This window comes from Macrobrachium nipponense, chromosome 5 (assembly GCF_015104395.2).
Source record: "Macrobrachium nipponense isolate FS-2020 chromosome 5, ASM1510439v2, whole genome shotgun sequence".
NCBI classification, from domain to species: Eukaryota; Metazoa; Arthropoda; class Malacostraca; order Decapoda; family Palaemonidae; genus Macrobrachium; species Macrobrachium nipponense.
The window spans coordinates 115,440,224-115,460,028 of NC_061107.1; the positions used below are offsets into that span (position 1 = coordinate 115,440,224).

General features: G+C 48.8%; 4 protein-coding genes across 4 annotated transcripts; all 4 read right to left on the reverse strand.

The window, feature by feature from the left end:
- Window positions 1–154: 154 nt before the first annotated feature.
- On the reverse strand, window positions 155–850 carry LOC135215897 (basic proline-rich protein-like). The gene has a single exon (XM_064250852.1). It carries the CDS (start codon window positions 848–850, stop codon window positions 155–157), a length of 696 nt encoding a protein of 231 aa, XP_064106922.1.
- A 3-nt stretch (window positions 851–853) lies between these two features.
- Window positions 854–2,906, reverse strand: LOC135215898 (basic proline-rich protein-like). Its single transcript, XM_064250853.1, has 3 exons — window positions 2,462–2,906; window positions 2,164–2,309; window positions 854–1,891 (listed from the first exon to the last, which is right to left on the reverse strand). The coding sequence occupies exons 1-3, from the start codon at window positions 2,904–2,906 to the stop codon at window positions 854–856; spliced, it is 1,629 nt and encodes a 542-aa protein (XP_064106923.1).
- Window positions 2,907–3,078: 172 nt separating this feature from the next.
- LOC135215899 (basic proline-rich protein-like) lies at window positions 3,079–4,158 on the reverse strand. Its single transcript, XM_064250854.1, has one exon. The coding sequence runs from the start codon at window positions 4,156–4,158 to the stop codon at window positions 3,079–3,081; it is 1,080 nt and encodes a 359-aa protein (XP_064106924.1).
- Window positions 4,159–4,251: 93 nt separating this feature from the next.
- Window positions 4,252–5,313, reverse strand: LOC135215900 (basic proline-rich protein-like). The gene has a single exon (XM_064250855.1). The coding sequence runs from the start codon at window positions 5,311–5,313 to the stop codon at window positions 4,252–4,254; it is 1,062 nt and encodes a 353-aa protein (XP_064106925.1).
- Between the last annotated feature and the right edge of the window lie 14,492 nt (window positions 5,314–19,805).

Genomic DNA, 19,805 nt, shown 5'->3' on the forward strand with positions numbered 1-19,805 from the left:
GGGTGGGCCGGGCCTACCGCGGGTTCACGGGACGGGCGGGCAGGGGTCCGCCACTGGTCCCGGGACGGGCGGGCCAGCCCGCCGCGGGTCGCGGGACGGGTGGGCAGGGGTCCGCCACTGGTCCCGGGACGGGCGGGCAAGGGCCCACCGCGGGTCACGGGACGGGCGGGCAGGCATCCGCCACTGGTCCCGGGACGGGCGGGCAAGGGCACGCTGCGGGTCCCGGGACGGGTACGGGCGGGCAGGGGTCCACCACTGGTCCCGGGACGGGCGGGCAAGGGCCCCCCCCGCCGCGGGTCCTGGGACAGGCGGGCAGTGGTCCGCCACTGGTCCCGGGATGAGGGCGGGCAAGGGCCCGCCGCAGGTCCCGGGCCGGGACGGGCGGGCAGGGGTCTGCCACTGGTCCCCGGGAAGGGCCGGGCAAGGGCCCGCCGCAAGGTCGCCGGGATGAAGCGGGAAGGCGTCGCCACTGATCCCCAGGGACAGGGGGAGGACGGCACGCGCGGTTCCCGGACGGGCGGGCAGGCGTGTGCCTACTTGGTTCCCGGGACGGCGGCAAGGAGCCGCCGCGGGTCCCAGGACGGGCGGGCAGGTTTGGGTGTCCCCGACACTGGTCCTGGGACGTACGGGCAAAGGCCCCGCCGAGGGTCCGGGCGGTTGAGGGCAGGCGTTCCCCCCACTGGTCCCGACGGGACCGGGCAAAGGGCCACGCCCAGGGTCCGGGGGGGGGGGGTCCCGGGGGCATGGGGGGCGGCAGGGGAGAGGTCCCACGCCACTGGTCCCGGAACCGGAGCGGGCAAGGGTGCCCCCCGCGGTGTCCCCGGGACGGCCGGGCAGGCGTCCGCCACATTGGTCACGGGACCAGGCGGGCAACGGGCCCGCCGCGGGTCGCGGGTTGGGTGGGCAGGGCTCCGTCCACTGATCCCGGGACGGGCGGGCTGGGCCTGCGTGGGTACCGGGACGGGTGGAGAGGGGGCAGGCGTCCTCCGCCACTGTGGGTCCTCGGGTACGGGCAGGCAAGGTCCCCCCGCGGGTCCCGGGACGGCGGGCAGGCATCCCGGGCCATTGGTCGGGACGGTTGCGGGCAAGGGCCGCAGAGGAGTCCGCCGGGTTGGTGTGGGCAGGCATCCGGCCAACTGGTCCCGGGACGGGCGGGCAAGGCCCGGCCGGGTGGGTCCAAGGACCGGCGGGCGGGCAGGTGGCCGCCACTGGTCCCTGGGAAGTACCGGGCAAACGGGCCAGCCGAGGGTCCGGGGACGGGGAGGGGGCAGGCAGTTACCCACTGGTCCCATGGGAACGGGCGGGCCAAGGGCCCGCCGAGGGTCCCGGGTGGGCCGGGCAGGGGTCCGCCAGGGTACCGGGACGGGCAGGCAAGGGCCCCCCGCGGGTCCCGGGACGGGAGGGCAGGGCCAATCCGGGGCCCACTGGTCACGGGGGGACAGGCGGGCAGGGCCCGCCGCGGGTCGCGGGGGTTGGGTGGGCAAGGCATCACCACGGTCCCGGGCAGGGGTGGTGCGAGGGGCCCACGCGTTGTCCAGGGACAGGGGGAAGGCGCCGCCACTGGTCCCGGGGAGGGAGGCGCGGGCCTAGCTGTTGGTACGGGAGGGAGGCAGGCGTACAGCCAACTGGTCCTGGGACGGGCAGGCAAGGTACCCCGCGGGTCCCGGGAGGGCGGGCAGGCATACGCCACTGGTCCCGGGGACTGGGAGGGAAAGGGCCCGCCGCGGGTCGGCGTGGTTGGGTGGGAGGCATCCGCCATGTGGCCCGGGACGGGCGGCAAGGGCCCACAGCGTGTCCCGGGATGGGCGGGCCAGGCGTCTGCCACTGGTCCCGGGACGGGCGGGCTGGGCCTGCTGTTGGTACCGGGACGGGCGGGCAGGCGGTTCTGCCACTGGACCCGGGACGTACGGGCAAAGGCCCGCCGAGGGTTCCGGGACGGGAGGGCAGGCATCTGCCACTGGTCCCGGGACGTACGGGCAAAGGCCCGCCGAGGGTCCCGGGACGGGAGGGCAGGCGTCCGCCACTGGTCCCGGGACGGGCGGGCAGGGCCCGCCTCGGTCCCGGGATGGGCGGGCAGAGGTGTCCGCCACTGGTCCCGGGACGGGCGGGCAAGGGCCCCCCGCGGGTCCCGGGATGGGCGGGCAGGCGTCCGCCACTGGTCACGGGACGGGCGGGCAAGGGCCCCCGCGGGCCGCCGGGCGGGGGTTCGGGCGGGTTGGGCGGGCAGGCATCCTCCACTGGTCCTGGGACGGGCGGTGCAACGGGCCCACCGCGTGTCCCCTCCTGATCGGGCGGGCAGGCGTCCACCACTGGTCCCGGGACGGGCGGGCTGGGCCTGCTGCTGGTACCGGGACGGGCAGGCAGGCGTCCGCCACGGGTCCCGGGACGGGCGGGCAAGGGCCCGCCGTGGGTCCCCGGACGGGTGGGCAGGCGTCCGCCAGTGGTCCCGGGACGTGCGGGCCGGGCCCGCCGTGGGTCCTGGGATGGGCGTTCAGGCGTCCGCCACTGGACCCGGGACGGTTGGTGTGGGCCCGCCATGGGTCCAAGGACGGGCGGGGAGGCATCCGCCACTGGTCCCGGGGACGGGCGGGCAAGGCCCACCGCGTGCCCCTGACGGGCGGGCAGGCGTCCGCCACTAGTTTCGGGACGGCGGGCTGGGCCTGCTGCTGGTACCGGGACGGGCAGGCAGGCGCCGTCCGCCACGGGTCCCGGGACGGGTTGGGGGGCAAGGGCCCGCCGTGGGCCCCGGACGGGTGGGCGGGAGGCGTCCGCCAGTGTCCCGAGGACGGGAGGGCCTGGGCCCGGCCGTGTGGGTCCTGGGAGGGATGGGAGTTCAGGCGTCCGCCACTGGACCCGGGACGGTTGGTGTGGGCCCGCCATGGGTCCAAGGACTGGCGGGGAGGCATCCGCCACTGGTCCCGGGACGGGCAGGCTGGGTCCGCCGCAGGTCCCGGGACGGGAGGGCAGGTGTCAGTCACTGGTCCCAGGACGGGCGGGCCGAGCCCGCCGCGGGTCCCAGGATGGGCGGGCAGGCGTCCGCCACTGGTCCCGGGACGGGCGGGCTGGGTCCGCCGAGCGTCACAGGATGGGCGGGTAGGTGTCCGCCACTGGTCCCGGGACGGGCGGGCAGGTGTCCGCCACTTTTCCCGGGACGGGCGGTATGGGCCCGCCGCAGGTCCTGGGACGGGCGGGCAGGTGTCTGCCACTGGTCCCGGGATGGGCGGGCTGGGTTGCCGCGGGTCCCGGGACGGGCTGGCAGGCGTCCGCTACTGGTCCCGGGACGGGTGGGCCGGGCCTTCTGCGGGTCCCAGGATGGGTGTTCAGGCATCCGTCACTGGTCCCGGAATGGGCGGGCCGGGCCCGCCGCGGGTCCCGGGTCGGGCGGTAGGCTTCCGCCACTGGTCCTGGGACTGGCGGGCTGGGCCCGAAGCAGGTCCTTGGGACGTCGGGGCAGGTCCCGCCACTGGTCCCGGGATTGGCGTGCCGGGCCTGCCACGGGTCTGGGATGGGCGGGCATGGCGTTCGCCACTGGTCCCTTGGACGGGCGGGCCGGGCCGGTACGTCGCGGGTACCGGGACGGGCGGGCAGGCGTCCGCCACTGGTCCCGGGACGGGCGGGCCGGTACCGTTGCGGGTACCAGGACGGGCGGGCGGGCAGGCATCCGCCACTGGTCCTGGGATGGGTGCGGGCGGGCAGGTCCGCTACTGGTCCCAGGACGGGCGGGCTGGGCCCGCTGTGGGTCCCGGGACGGGCGGGCGGGTAGGTGCCCGCCACTGGTCCCGAGACGGGTGGGCTGGGCCCGCCACAGGTCCCGGGTTGGGCGGGTAGGCGCCCGATACTGGTCCTGGGACGGGTAGGCCGTGTTCGCCGCGGGTCCGGGGACGGGCCGGCAGGCGCCTGCCACTGGTCCTGGGAAGGGCTGGCCTGGCCTGCTGTGGGTCCTGGGACGGGTGGGCAGGGGCATACCACTGGTCCTGGGACAGGCGGGCCGGGCTGCCGCGGTTCCGGGACGAGCGGGCAGGCGTCCGCCACAGGTCCCGGGACGGGCGCCGGGCCCGCCACGGGTCCCGGGATGGGCGGGCAGGCGGCCGCTACTGGTCCCGGGAAGGGCGGGCCAGGACCAGGCCCGCTGCGGGTAATAGGGAACGGGCCGGGCATGGCTCCCGGCCCTGTGGTTCTTGGGCTTGGGAATTGGGGGTGGCCCTGGCGGACCCGGCCGCTGGTCTCGGGTGACTGACTGGCAGGTGCCAGTCACTGGTTCCCGGGTACAGGGCGGGCCAAGTTACCTCGCTTGCTGTTTCCGGGATGGGTGGGAATGGGTGGAGCCAACCGCCTACTGGTCCCGGGTACGGGGGGCGGGCCAGGCGTCCGCCCACTGGTCCCGGGACGGGCGGGGCTGGGTCCGCCGAGCGTCAACGGGTTATGGGCGGGCGTAGGGTGTCCTCCACTGGTCCCGGTGACGGGGCGGGGCAGGTGTCCGCCGCACTTTTCCCCGGGGACGGGTCGGTATGGGCCCGCCGCCGTCAGGTCCTGGGACGGGGCGGGCATGGTGTCTGCCACTGTCCCGGGATGGGCGGGCTGGGTTGCCGCGGGTCCCGGGACGGGCTGGCAGGCGTGTCCGCTACTGGTTCCCGGGACGGGTGGGCCGGGCCTTCTGCGGGTCCCAGGATGGGTGTTCAGGCATCCGTCACTGGTCCCGGGATTGGGGCGCGGGCCCGGGCCCCGCGCGGGTCCCGGGTCGGGCGGTAGGCTTCCGCCACTGGTCCTGGGACTGGCGGGCTGGGCCCGACGCAGGTCCTGGGACAGTCGGGCAGGCGTCCGCCACTGGTCCCGGGATTGGCGTGCCGGGCCTGCCACGGGTCCCGGGATGGGCGGGCATGCGTTCGCCACTGGTCCCTGGACGGGCGGGCCGGTACCGTCGCGGGTACCAGGACGGGCGGGCAGGCGTCCGCCACTGGTCCCGGGACGGGCGGGCCGGTACCGTTGCGGGTACCAGGACGGGCGGGCAGGCGTCCGCCACTGGTCCTGGGATGGGCGGGCGGGCAGGTGTCCGCTACTGGTCCCAGGACGGGCGGGCCGGGCCCGCTGTGGGTCCCGGGACGGGCGGGTAGGTGCCCGCCACTGGTCCCGAGACGGGTGGGCTGGGCCCGCCACAGGTCCCGGGTTGGGCGGGTAGGCGCCCGATACTGGTCCTGGGACGGGTAGGCCGTGTTCGCCGCGGGTCCGGGGACGGGCCGGCAGGCGCCTGCCACTGGTCCTGGGAAGGGCTGGCCTGGCCTGCTGTGGGGTCCTGGGACGGGTGGGCAGGGGCATACCACTGGTCCTGGGGACGGGCCGGGCCGGGCTGCGCGGTTCCGGGACGGGCGGGCAGGCGTCCGCCACAGGTCCCGGGACGGGCGGGCAAGGGCCCGCCGTGGGTCCCCGGACGGGTGGGCAGGCGTCCGCCAGTGGTCCCGGGACGGGGCGGGAGCCGGGCCCGCCGTGGGTCCTGGGATGGGGCGTTCAGGGTCCGCCACTGGACCCGGGACGGTTGGTGTGGGCCCGCCATGGGTCCAAGGACGGGCGGGGAGGTGCCCGTCACTGGTCCCGGGACGGGCGGGCTAGTACCGCTGCTGTTCCCGGGATGGGATGGGAGGCGCCCGCTACTGGTCCCGGGACGGGCGGGCCGGCACCGCCGCCGGTCCGGGCAGGCGCCCGCCACTGGTCCTAGGATGGCAAGTGGGTCCTCCGCGGGTCCCGGGACGGGCAGTCAGGCGTCCGCCACTCGTCCCGGGACTGCCGCCAGTCCCACCGCGGGTCCCGGTACGGGCGGGCAGGCGTCTGCGACTGGTCCTGGGATGGGCGGTTCTGACCCGCCTTGGGTCCTGGGACGTGTGGGCAGTCGTCCGCCACTGGTCCTGGGACGGGCGGGCTGTAACCGTCACTGGTACTGGGACGGGCGCGCAGGCGCCCGCCACTGGTCCGGGGACGGGCGGGCAAGGGCCGCTGCGGGTTATGGAACGGGTGGGCAGGCTCCCGCCACTGGTCTTGGGACTGGCGGGCCTGGCCCGCCGCTGGTCTCGGGACGTGCGGGCAGGTGCCTGCCACTGGTCCTGGGACGGGCGGGCCAGGACCGCCGCTGGTCCCGGGATGGGCTGCTAGGCGCCCGCCACTGGTCCCGGGACGGGCGGGCTGGGCCCGCTATGGGTCCCGGGACGGGCCGGCAGGCGTCCGTCACTGGTCCTGGGATGAGCAGGCCGGGCCCGCCGCGTGTCCCGGGACAGGCGGGCAGGCGTCCGCCACTGTTCCCAGGATGGGCAGGCCGGGCCCACCACTTGTCCCGGGACAGGCGGGCCCGGCCAGTAGCGGGTCCCTGGACGGTTGGGCAGGCGTCTGCCACTGGTCCCAGGATGGGTGGGCAATGCCCACTACATGTCCCGGGATGGGCGGGCTAGGCCCGTCCGGGTCCCGGTACGGGCCGGCGGTTTATGCCATGTGTCCTGGGACGGGTTGGCCTGGCCCGCCGCCGGTCTCGGGACAGGCGGGTGATGCCTGCTACGGGTACCGGGACGAGAGGGCGGTCTCCGCCACGTGTCCCGGGACAGTTTTGCCGGGCCGGCCGCGGGTCCTCAGGTCGGGCCACCAGTATTTGGGCCCCCGTCGGGAAGATGAGTAGATTAGAACGCCGTAGGTGGAGCTCTTGGCGGGGAGGAGACTTGGTCTGGCTGCCATGGGTGGGGCCTCTAGAGGGGAATTAAATGGGTTGGGCTGCCAGGAGTGGGCCCCCCATTGGGGAGGCGACTGGGTATTGCCGTCAGGGTTGAGGATCCTTGTGGGGAGGCCACCGATTTTGTCCCCTTGGGTGGGGCCCCTGGTGGGGAGGAGATCGGGTCAGGCTGTCTGGCGTGGGGTAGACGGCCAAGAGGAAAAAAAAAAAAAGTCTAGTTTTTCAGACCAAGCCAATTTCGCGCTAAGTGCTCTTTGCTTTAAAACTAAACAAAGAAACAGACTGAAAACAAGGGCAGTTAATGGGGCTCTTTTCTCTCTGCTAGTTGCATGAAAGGTTCTGGAGGGTCATGTGCTCATTTTACTCCTGCAAATGATATGTTTTCCAGAATAATAATCATGCACAGTTATTCCAGAACATCAGAGAACATGAATTTGATTTGAAAGAAGATTCTTAAAGATATACTTTACAATTATTATTGTTATTAATTTCTTCATCATGGGATAGGTATCAGTACCAGTCATGTTTAATTATATATATTTATTTTAAATTACTACTCAGTGATGCTATTTTGATTTTTGATGTTTTGGAGTGTTTAAAGAGATGTATGAGTGGGCCTATCAACTCACATATCTTCGTGTTAATTCGTTATCAGTTTAGTTTACACTATGGAAAAAAGTGACGTTAATTTGTTCATAACAATTGTTCATAACATTAACTAATTATTTATAATTACATTTTTTTCGTTTTTGTAGACAGAAATGTTTCATTTGTATTTTTTTCTTAATTATGTAAATTGTAAGATATTAAAGACTGCAAAGAAATCATACATATATTCATTATTTTGTCAAATTATAAAAATGTGTTAAATATCAGAAACAGTGTAAGATAATAATTACGATAAAACCTACAATTTTGTACGATATTTTTACTGAAACCCCCATAATTTAGAGGAGCCAGTACGATAAATCCAACCCGAGAGTGTGGCAACACTGGGCAGGAGGAGCAGCTGGCAGCTGCACAAACGCATCAGTAACCCGCATACGTTCAATTCTGAGCCGGGGTTGTCAAGTTGTCAAGTACTCTTTATATCTAAGTCCGGTTTTTCTTGTTTATTCATCAAAATGCCAAGGAAGAAGCAGTCAAGAAAGCGTACATTAGCTAGAGAAAGGTTGAAAAAAAAAAAAAAAAAAAAAAAAAAAAAAACTCAGAAAGATAACAAAAAAGAACACCAAGATGAAGCATGTGCATTCATCACCTCCCAGGCCTAGCTGGCGACAATGAGTGGGGTCGTGCCTCATCATACCCACCCCCTGGGGGGGTTTAATATCACTTTTTAAAGTGGGGGGACCAGATACCATAGAAGTATGCTGTTAAAATAAGAAAATCAAGCTTAAGTAAATTTTTATATTGATGCCTATGCGGTTTTCACTGAGAATTTCATTACACAAACTTTAACACGATATCTCAAAACTATGTTTTTCAGTATATGGGTCGCTTTAAAACCCTAAGGCTTTTTTTATTTGTTGTCCTATTTTCAAAATTCAAATATCATTGAAATCCTTGATAAATTCTACATCGAAAGAATTGGAAGAATTTCCAAATTATTCCAATTTCTATTTTTTATGAATTTTTGAATTAAGTATTTAAATAAAAAATTTTTATATCAATGAATTTTTTTTTTTAAATCTTTCTCAATTCATTGGATAGAGCAACTCTTTGTGAGTATTAATTGCTTTAGTTATTAAAATTTAGTCAAAAACTAAGGACGCCTAAGGGCTTTAATGCAATGGATCTAAAAACCGGGAAAAAAATTAATTTAAAAAAAACGAATGGATAGAAATTTATGAAACTTTTTGTAGTAACTTTCCATTAGGTGACTTATAAATGGGTAGCAAAACATAATTTCTCCAGGCAATATTCCGATACCCTCCCCCCCAACTTAGGCGGTCCCCTTAATGGGAAGTATCATCATGTAATGGCCTTAAAGTGACGTTACGGGCAGACATATGGCATTCTCGTCTCAGTAATTGTAAAGTAAGATAACAGAATAGGCTAGGCTAAGAAGAGATTAAACAGTAACAAGTATTCTGACTTGAATAGATATTTGTATTGAGAACGTTTGCTATGATGATCATTACTATATTCCTACTATGCTTTTCAGGGATGGCGAGTCATCGTTTTTCTCAAATATCATTCAAACTAATTATTTGATTGAAATGGCACTTTAACACAACGTACAAAATACCTCTCCTAACTTTTGGTAATATAGTGCATTGTCAAATGGTGTTAGCTAAGGAGTTTACTTTTAAAGGCAACATCGTATGAGTCAGCAGGAGTCATTTACAGATTCGAACGCCCGCTATCCCCATCCCTTCCCTCTCCCTCCCTCCCTTTCTCTCATTTCCTTTGTCGCCGTGTTTCTCGTTTCGCCCCCAATAATACCGTTTTCCCTGATATTTTTCAATACCAACAGATAATTGGAGAGTTCATAATGAAAAGGATAGCGAGGTTTGGCGTAATGACCAATCATAATGGTTAATTTTCCGCAATGTATTTGTTTACAATATCTTTGGCGCGTCAGGTAATACCGTGATGACAGGGAGTGTCTATCAGCTGGAGCAATCGCACAGCGCACAATAAGTACTCACTGTGTAATTAATGGAGACGTATTTTTCATTGCTGTCTTGGCCGCCTTAATACTTTGTACGCATTCGTTGCAGAAATACATTTGCAATACGACTCCTAACTATATACAAAATGGAGAAAGCTGCCAATAGAATGAGGCTCAATCACAATAGGGAAGTGAATCTTCATAACACACTCACGCGAAAAGCATACACACACACACACACACACACACACACACACACACACATATATATATATATATATATGTATGTATGTATGTATGTATGTATGCATGCATATATTTATGTATGTATACATTTTTATGTGCTCATTCAAAATCATTCAAATTCACAAGAAACAAGTATACATGCATACAATGATGACATGATAGTGATACTAGTTTCCCCTAAATTATACCCATTTGCTTTGTTTTTCCCTTGTAGAATTCACCAGCTGACGCAATAAGGAGGTAGACAAAGCTCAGCCTTTTTCGGTGGTTTGGAAAGTGAGCAGACTTCGTCTCTCTTGGCCTTGGTGAACAGAGTGACAGTCATATGCTCTTTAGCCTACTCCCATTATATAATTTAAGAAAATACAATAACAGTAATTAAATGAACAAAGAATTTACAAAAACCTATATATTTATAGCATCCAGTATTACTTAATATAATATTAAATATAATAGGCAGGAAAGTGGGGGTCCGAGACGGAAGATAAGATCAGTAAGGTGGTTGAGGCAACGCCATCTTGAATTTACTAAATCAAGATGGCGTTGGTTGAGGGCGGGATGAGGTGGGGAAGGTTCAGGGAGGGAGGTAGGGAGGAACGGGATGGGGATAATGGATGTTTGTTCGAAAGCATAGGTTGGCGAAGCTTGACAACACGATGTAAGTCAAGAGTAACCGCCTAAAACAACAACATTTGACAATGCACTATATTACCAAAAATTAGGGGGAGGTGTCTTGTACACTGTGTTAAAGTACCATTTTAATCAATTTAATTAGTTTGAAAGATATTTGAGAAAAACGATGACTCGCGGTCCGTGAAATCCATAGTAATAGTTCTGTTAATAATGCTACTACTGCTGCTGATGATGATGATAACAGCGGGCACAAGTAAACTTATCAAATAAGAAGAGCAGGTGGTGAATACTTTGTAGAAATGAAAATTTTCAGGTTATTTGCTTTCATAGTTTGATGCTCTCCAAGACTATTTTTGTTTATCATACTGTCCTAAAATGCTTTTGCCTTGGATTATCCTCATTTCATACGAGCTTTGATTTCTCACAAGTAAAATAATGATTGTAATGTAATATTTGTCATCTGCTATCCAGTTTTTTTTTTTTTTTTTTTTTACATTTATTGCTTTCTTTATTTACTGAAGTCACACATAGCGCTTATGATTTCTAATTTGTTTATTCATAATTTCTCTTCGTGTTTAAATTTACTATTTTAGTAATTCTAACCTTTCTTTCCTTTCCCATTAATTCTTATACTTTACTTTCCACTTAATTTATTGTTCCTTATGCAACAGAGTTCTTTCATGACTATAAGCAAACTATTCACCAAGGAAGCACAAGACCTTCAACCTGAATATTAACCTCTAAGATAGGACACTTTCAATTCGCCTAAATATTCGGTCTCCTATGTAGGTCTCTGGTGTTGAAGGAAAAGGCTGCTGGTGAGGACGTCAGGACGTTATACGCAAATGACGATCCTACAACTGTGAATCGAGGTCTCGTTACTATTATTTGCTCTCTAAATGTTTGCATTAGTTTCACCTCACTCCGCTATTAACCTCATCATACATTGCCATATTTGAACGTTATGTGTTCCTACGTTAGGTAACTTACTGAAATAGATCAGCCTAACAGCATGAACTAATTTTAGTTTTTCATTCGTTCATATATTTTCAAATTGCTGTATCATTTCAAATATTTTTATTTTTCACGCGTTATTAGGGTTTTTCTGTTATCAGAAATTCATGCAAACATTTGATTAGAGCACAAGAATTGTTCACGTATAACCATATTAAAGTTTCCAAAGGTATTATTGAGTGAAATCAATCGCTTGTGTGTCAACAGCAGAGTTATAGCCATTCCCCACTGCTGTTTGCACAAGCTTCCCTATCTGGCTGGGAATCTGTTCCCCCTTTAAGCGACTATTATCAATGATAAAGCTATTCGAATGCAATACTGCAACGTTAATCACCATAATTTTTCATAACACAAAATTAATTGAAACTCAGTATATTATTTTCCTATAACACACAGAAACTTCAAATTCCATTACGATTCAGTTAAACTGTATGAGGTTTTCATTAGTTTTTGCAGCCTTCTGATTATGCCTTAAGTTTAAAACCATATCTGTCAACGAGTTGTAAGAGGCCATATGTTTCAATCCTAAACAAATAATAATTGAATATTTTATTTCTGGAGTTCATCATTGAATATAAAAAATATTATAAGCTGAAGGGATAGGAAAATAGTAGGACCTATGGTGTTTTATTCCCTTTTTTATTATTGTCAAGCATGTAAAAAAATGCCAAATGAAGTTTAATGATATAAAACTATTTTCTTATATTTCGCTTTAGCAATTGTGGAGGCCTTTTTTAAAAATTAATTTTTGTATGATTAAATATGTATGCTGACTCTATTCATTTTTACAGGGCCGCGTTTTTCCATGTGTCCTTGTTTAATAAAATTGAATGATTTATTACTGTTTTAAAAAGGGAAATGTTCAATAATCAAATAGAATTAGCCTATCCTAACTTAAATACGTATATGATTTTTGTGAAATGTAAAAAAAAAGATACCCTGATTTTATCAACTATTTTCCCTTAATTCGAAGGCATTAGAGCTTAGTTATCTTTGATTTCTGGACAAATCGTTGTATAAGAAGGAACACGGCAGTTTACCGCATCCTTACCTACTTTGTGACGAGGCACTTTTTTGCACATGAGATAAATCCAACGAAAAATTATTAGGAGAAACTTGTATTACCTAAGCACCACAAGTTTAGTGACATTTCAGATAAGCTGTACGTCATTAGTGAAGGGCTCCTAATTAACTATGCAATAGAATAAATATCGTGCCATTTGCGTATGCTTATAAGATCACCGGGGCAACTGCCATCCACCACCTCTGAACATAGTGAAGCGTTTTCTTCGTCTCAAGTGTTGAGGTTCAAGTGAAATTCCTGGAAGCACCAAGGTCGGTCGATAGGACGTCTTGGAGAAGACCTCCTGCAAGACGATGTAGTAAGTGCTCTCAGCTGCTTCTTATTGGGATTTACCCTAATTAATTCGGATGCAAATTGTATACGCTGATTCGTAAGTAGATCTCTTCCCGAGAACAATGCTTATGAAAAGGATAGAAGAAAAAATGTGATCTTGATCTAAATGGTATAAAGATATAATATGACAGAACAATATTTTATTTAGTGTACAGCAAGCTAATGTAGATTCTATAAAATTGCATTGCTGTCTTTATTTTTTGTTAATACTAAGAAAAAAACAAGAAATTACCTTGCATTTTTCGAAATCTTTCTTCTCATTTTTCGTCATGATAGTGTGCAGGATATTGTTTGGAACATTTGCTATTACTCTTTAAAAAAATAGCTTAAGAATCTAAGAAATATTATTGTTAACGAGGAAATGAGGGTTGCATTTCTAATCCAGTTACAATGTGTTTACCGGAATATTTGCAGGTTTTGTGGAATAAAATTGAGAATGGACGCATATTAGCATCTTCAGTTCAGTGTAAGTTACTAAGTAATGGCTAGTATTGTACGAGAGATCACTATAAACAAAGAAAAAATGATACGTCATTAATCGGAAAATAGTGAATTTTTTCTCAAAAAAAAAAAAAAAAAAAAAACCTCAACAAATGAATGTTCTAGAGTACGCTTCAGAGCTATCGTTTGTCTCATCTCGTCCAATTGCTCCTTTCGCTCGCTTTCGAAACGCCGGTCTTATTGGACCCGGATTAGGCGCGAGAAGTGACACCTCTTCCTCACTTCTCCTGCAATTCTACTCCAGTTGACACTTTAAATCACACTCGTCTTGTTTTGGTTTTTCTTTTGTTTCCGACATCGTAGGATACCTTGTGTGTTTTAGTCTCATTTCCTCACAAAAAATAATCTCTTCATTTACATTAAGTCTTTTAAAAGAAGTGCTGTGTTTTTAATTCTCAAGCATGTGCATGAATTTTGTTTCAATTCTGAAATGGTATGAAAACATTGCGGTTTAAATGCATTGAAGATTTTGCTTTTTTAATTATATCCTCACCGGTAATATTCGGCAACTTGCGCATCTCGTTCATCTATATAAATTTCTCTTCAATATAGGTATCATTTCAGTTAATCTCCAGGCACGTTAAGTATTGCCATTAATATACGATGAAAACTGAAATATAAACGTTACGAAACTCTCATGGAGAAATCCCAACAGAGCTACATCTGAGTGAATACAAATGGTCTCGTTGAAACATACAAGGGACAATGGATTATTAAGGGCCATATTCTTAATTTCAGTGAGGTAATAAGTTCCTGAATTATACTAGTAAGAGAATGCTTGCAGTTCCCAGACTGTAGCAGCAAGAAGTGGCGCTGAACTGTCATGTCCAAACCTAAATTCCTGTTTGGCCTATGTCCTTGGCATTTACCTTACTTTGCTCGTCGGGATTGGTAATAAGTTATATATATATATTATATGTGTAAACACACACACACACACACACACATATATATATATATATAATATATATATATATATATATATACAAGTGAAAAACTCTGTCTTGTGAAGTTCAAAAATCATTTTCACCCTCAATTCTTAGGTACCGAAGTTTACCATGAGAATTATCCAGCGTAATTTTAAGCAAGCGTAACTTTTTGGCCATTACCGAAGACTGCGGATAATACGATATATATATATATATATATATATATATATATATATATATATATATATATATATATATATATATATATATATATATATATATATATATATATATATATATATATATATATTATATATATATATATATGTGTGTGTGTGTGTGTGTGTGTGTGTATATACTGAATATATATACATATATATATATATATATATATATATATATATATATATAATATATATATATATATATATATATATATATATATATGTATATATATCATATATATATATATTCATATATATATATACATATATATATATATATATTATATATATATATATATATATATATATATATTATCATGTACAAGGACATCGAGGAAAGGAATACATTTTCTAGGTGATCAAATCGGTAGGGAAACTTAGAGCAGAAGTTCCCAGAAGGTAGATGTAATTGTTTGCAATCCTTATTCAATGGTAAAAAAGTGATATTAATACAAGTGGCATAGATAGCTGGTTTGGAATTATCGAAAAAAAAAAAACTCTTCTACATCTTAGCAAGTAAGACCCCCGAGAGAGAAGACGGTTTCTACCATCAAAATGGCGGAATAGCTTTCCTTTGTGGGACGTTAAAGGTACTTCTATTGCGCCGAATAACAAAATTTTTGTTAAGACGCTCTGACGCATGCTCGTGAATTCAGCATCTTATCTATACCACGATTGTCTTTAGACATCAAATACTCTGGTTAACAGACCCTCTCTTATCTAGGGAGCTCCCCCCCCGCCCCCACCGGACTGAGGGAAATCAAAACGACACATTCAGGGTCCAATTTGACCTTAGCGAACTTTTGGCTAACCTTTCCGCTGACAAATCAATGGTCATCAATTTTCGACGTCATTCATTAAGCCTAATTAGGAGTTGTCTTGTTCATTGTTCCCAAGTATAGTTGTAGGCAACAACCACATATTTTGCGACGTCGGGTTTTAATTCGCTTGCAGTTAATTTTATACAATTTAGATTTCATGTTATTAAGTCTTCATAACGATCAGTGGTCATGGATCTCATTGTTATTCATGTCTTCTACGGGTTTTTTTCTCTTAAATGAAAGAGAAATCAAGTTAAATTTCACTATGAATATGAGTCACATTATATGATCGTTTTTTTCCAGTTTTCATTTCCTTGTTTTCCTTAAGAGGAACCCCTTCCATTTCTATTATCAATTAAAAACTAATAGATATGCAATCGCTTTCGTTTCCTATCATCATCCATTGTATCTTCCCTTCTGGGTTCCGATTGCAAATGCCACAAAAGATAAAGCTGCCGACTTTGCAGGATTGCAGTCGTGTCTTGATTTGATCTGCCTGGACTATAAGTGATCAAGAATAAATCCAGATGAATCGATGGGCCCGTATCTGCATGCGCAGACGGTTTTAAACAATCAGCTTTGCTCTCAGGTTTTCCCAGTGAAAATGGTGGGCTAGAGAGGAAAGACAAAGAGAATGATGAATTAACCATGGAATTTATTCTGAGTTCAGAGAACAGAGAACAGAATGTGGATTTGCTGTTTCATCCTAGTTTATATGCCATTATTTCTCTTCTAAGAGTTTAAGGTTTTCAGTGTTGCTCTTGTCTGCGATGATTTTCCTTTATTCTCTTTGGAGGTCTCTTGGAATGATCATGGCTTCTTGTGGAATAGTGCTCAGATTATTTATAAAATTTCATGTAATAAAAAAAAGATATATCTGAGATAAGCCAAAGTCACAGTTGTTAATAATACTTATCTTAATATCTTGGCCATCAGAGAAACTTTGGATAACTTATGGTTTAATGTTTTGTTATTTCAAACCTACTTGTAATAGACAGAAAATATACACCACTACAACTTTTTAATTTTAGAAACATGAATCATAGCATATGGAGACAAAACAAAATCGTATGCGTCAGTTTTGAAGTAACCTTTAATTTCTCAATGCCGCTTAAATGAAACGCAAGTGACTAACGAAGAGTAATAATGGAAATAAAACATTTTATATCGGCAAAAATCTTCTTTGTTTAGAGTGATTGTTATGAAGAAACTACAAGCCTGCTACGTAAAAGAAATATGATTCTACAGCATCCAGCATATTCTAAAATCTGGAGGGATTAAGGACATTTCTCCCTCGTTTATTAGAAAACAAATAAAAAACCCAAAGCCTAGCAAAGCGATTCCATTCAAAATCTTATTATTCCTATAAAGAGAAGAAGGAAAAGAAGATTCCATTACTGACACTGAGGCGATATCTCCTTCCATTCTTTGAAGTCTCTACCCTTGAACTTTTCAAGCACTTTCCCATTTTGTTCTTTAAAAGTGATCATTACCAACGAACTTATTCAAAATACGGTCGAATTAATAGAAGTGTTTCACATTAATTAACAAACGTACAGAAGCATGAATATTCATGCAATTCATTTAAATTCTGTAGTGATATGCGTTACAACTCATATATTTGAAATACGTGTTGTACGCAATAGAAATTCGTATATGGAAAATTATGCGTGTCTGGTTTGCTACTGGGCATTTTCATCATTTCCATTATTACTGTGAAATGCATTGTCACGGCACGGAATTCTCGTGCATGTCAATTATACCAGTAGATGAACATCAATTTTCGTAGGAATTTAAAAGCTTTGTATGCTTTCCATTAATAGACAGTGAACAGTATATTGGTAATATTGACAATTTCAGTGGAATTAAATTTCTTAATGAAATCGGAATAGTTCTAGAGATGACCACTTAAGGTGCTTGCTGTGAATGAGTACGACATTCTCGACCATATGACTCATAGAAATAAAGACAAAAGTCCACTGCCATACTAAAGGAGGAACTCCATAAATCCACGCCAAGCTTTTATAAGATGCGAGTTGTTGACGACTATATTCTCTCCCTATGTGCTGATTCTCTCTCCCTTCTCTCTCTCTCTCTCTCCACCAACCACCACTGAATAGTACATGGATTTGCAGCTAAATATTTAAAGTGTCTCTAATGAGCCTATTTGTGTGGCGTCGACCCGGCCTGAGGTGCTGCATATGTATTTTGAGCCCGGCTCTTAACGGTTAAGAATACTGTTCACGATGCCTATTACTGTGGCCACCGGAGGAAGGAGCCCATTATCAGTGTGTTCCGATTCTGTACCGATTTGAATGCCTCGTTTTTGTGATTTTATTTCCTTTTAACTTATAAAACTATTAATTCCGTTTGTTTTGTTTTCCACCATGAATACAGCACGCTAACACTGACAACATTCATTCATTACCTGTCACAATGATTTTGATTATAGATTTATTGACAAGTCACTAGCTGGGGTGTAACTTTATGCCAAAGTGCTGCGGCCTCTGTTACTTACACTGTTCTGCAGAGACCACAGTGCAGATATCTGAAAGATCAACGGCACCCATCCATCGGACTCTCTCTCATTCAACCATCTTCCACTCAGTATTTGTTTGGAACAATATGTGAGCATTGCCAGTAATGTAAGATACAGTCATAACAGTCTCTCTCCCGTTGTTTATTAATGAACGGATTTGAAACCTTGATGCTTTGTTTGAATTGTTTACTTTGGCTATATTTCCAGTTTTCCACATTGTGAAAATTTAAAGAAAATTATACTTGCAAGGGCGCCGAAGTTCAGCTTGGTTGCCCGAGGCGCCAGCAATCCTAGAGGCACCTCAGTGGCGTGGTCGGTATGGTGTTGGCGTGCCATCTCGGTGGCCGTGAGTTCGATTCTCGGACATTCCACTGAGGAGTGAGAGATGTGTATTTCTGGTGATCGAAGTTCACTCTCGACGAATGACTCGGTACGGACGCGAACGCCCGACAGGACGTTCAACGACTTCCAGTCCAGAGTCAAAATATACAGGGTCTGCTCACGAGTCGGTACTAAAACCTATCCCCGCCCCTTGTGAAACGTCATCAGTTACAAAAGGATCATATCTTTATGAAACAATATTTACGATAACATTTTCATATAACTATTTTTGCGATGGCTTTTTTTTTATATAAATTTTCCTTTTATTGCATGTTGCCGTATATTACGTTAAAGTACAAAGAATGCTCTTTCAAATGATATATAGCACATTACAATTACGATTACTTTCAAACTCACAAGCGCGCACAGAAAAAATTATCTACGCACACAAAAATGTCCAAGTACTTCATCCGTCAACCTACATACATTCACGTTTCGTAGCGTATCTGACTAAGGGATGATGATAGAAAGAAAGCTGATAAAATTTAATATGTAATGCATAAATAAAATTGATAGGTGTTCTCAGAAATTTTCGAGGAATTCTAGGTCAAAGACGGACCAAAATTTTAAAATTTTATGTAAATATTTACCAAATTTTTCTTACCTAATTTTTCATCTTATTACGTTTTGCCATGTACCATGTAAAAGTACAAAGAATGCCCTTTAAATTGGTATATGACATATTACAATTACAATTATTTTCAAACCCATAATCGCGCATAGAAAATATTATCCACGCACGCAAAAATTATAAAAAATTAAGCGTTCGTGGGAGATCTGAAATTTAGCCCCGCCCCTTGTGAAACGTCATCAGATACATCCAGCCAGACTGACGAATAACTTTTTGTACATTTTTCGAATATATTTTAATCGTTTGAGGCATGCATAATTAATGCCTTTATGTATACAGTTTGTGTTATATGTAAACTTATGTGTTCGGAAGTATATTTATGTGATATGAAGTGCTAATGAGAAATTTGCTGGAAATGTGTTCCCTATATCCTTTTTCTTCATCATTTATTCCTTTGATACCTTATATCGTATATGATGTAATTCTTATACTTTTAATATTGTTTTCTTTTTTGTGGCCAAGACGTGCAAATGCAACTGCCATTTTTTACACTGACTGTATCCACATTTTCTTTGTATTTATTGCATAACAATAAATATTCACAATAAGATTTGGAAAATATAATTAATCTATCATTCTAACCTTTATCATAAAAAAAGTTGCTTTTCAAAGTGAGGTATGAATACGGTGACAGAACTAAATACATTTCTTAAGAATTATTTAAAATCTTGATAATATTGCTACCTGAGAGAAGCGAAGGAGAGGAGAGACAGATGAGAGAACCGAGGACGAGAGAGAGCAGAGAATAGAGAGAGAACGAGAAGAAGAGAGAGAGAGAGAGAGAAAGAGAGAGAGAGAGAGTTGTCATGTTAAAAGAAATGGGCTTGAAGAGAATACAACAAACCAGTATATAGGTAAGTAAATAAATAAGTAAAGAATAAACATATGAAGAAAGCTGGAGTAGCTATGTGTGTTCAAACTGGTATATTTTGTGCAATAAAACAAGGTTTTGTGACTAAATGAAAGAATGGGTATTAAGAAAACTCAAAGGTGTGACCTCTACAGATTTTATCATCAAGATTTTATGAAAAACACCACGCGATATGGATTAAATGTATAAAAACTAAGGATTCTTTAAGTAATTCAGTGGAGAAACACGGGAGTGTTACTCTTGTGACGTCACAGTATTAGCTCCGCCCCCACTGCCGA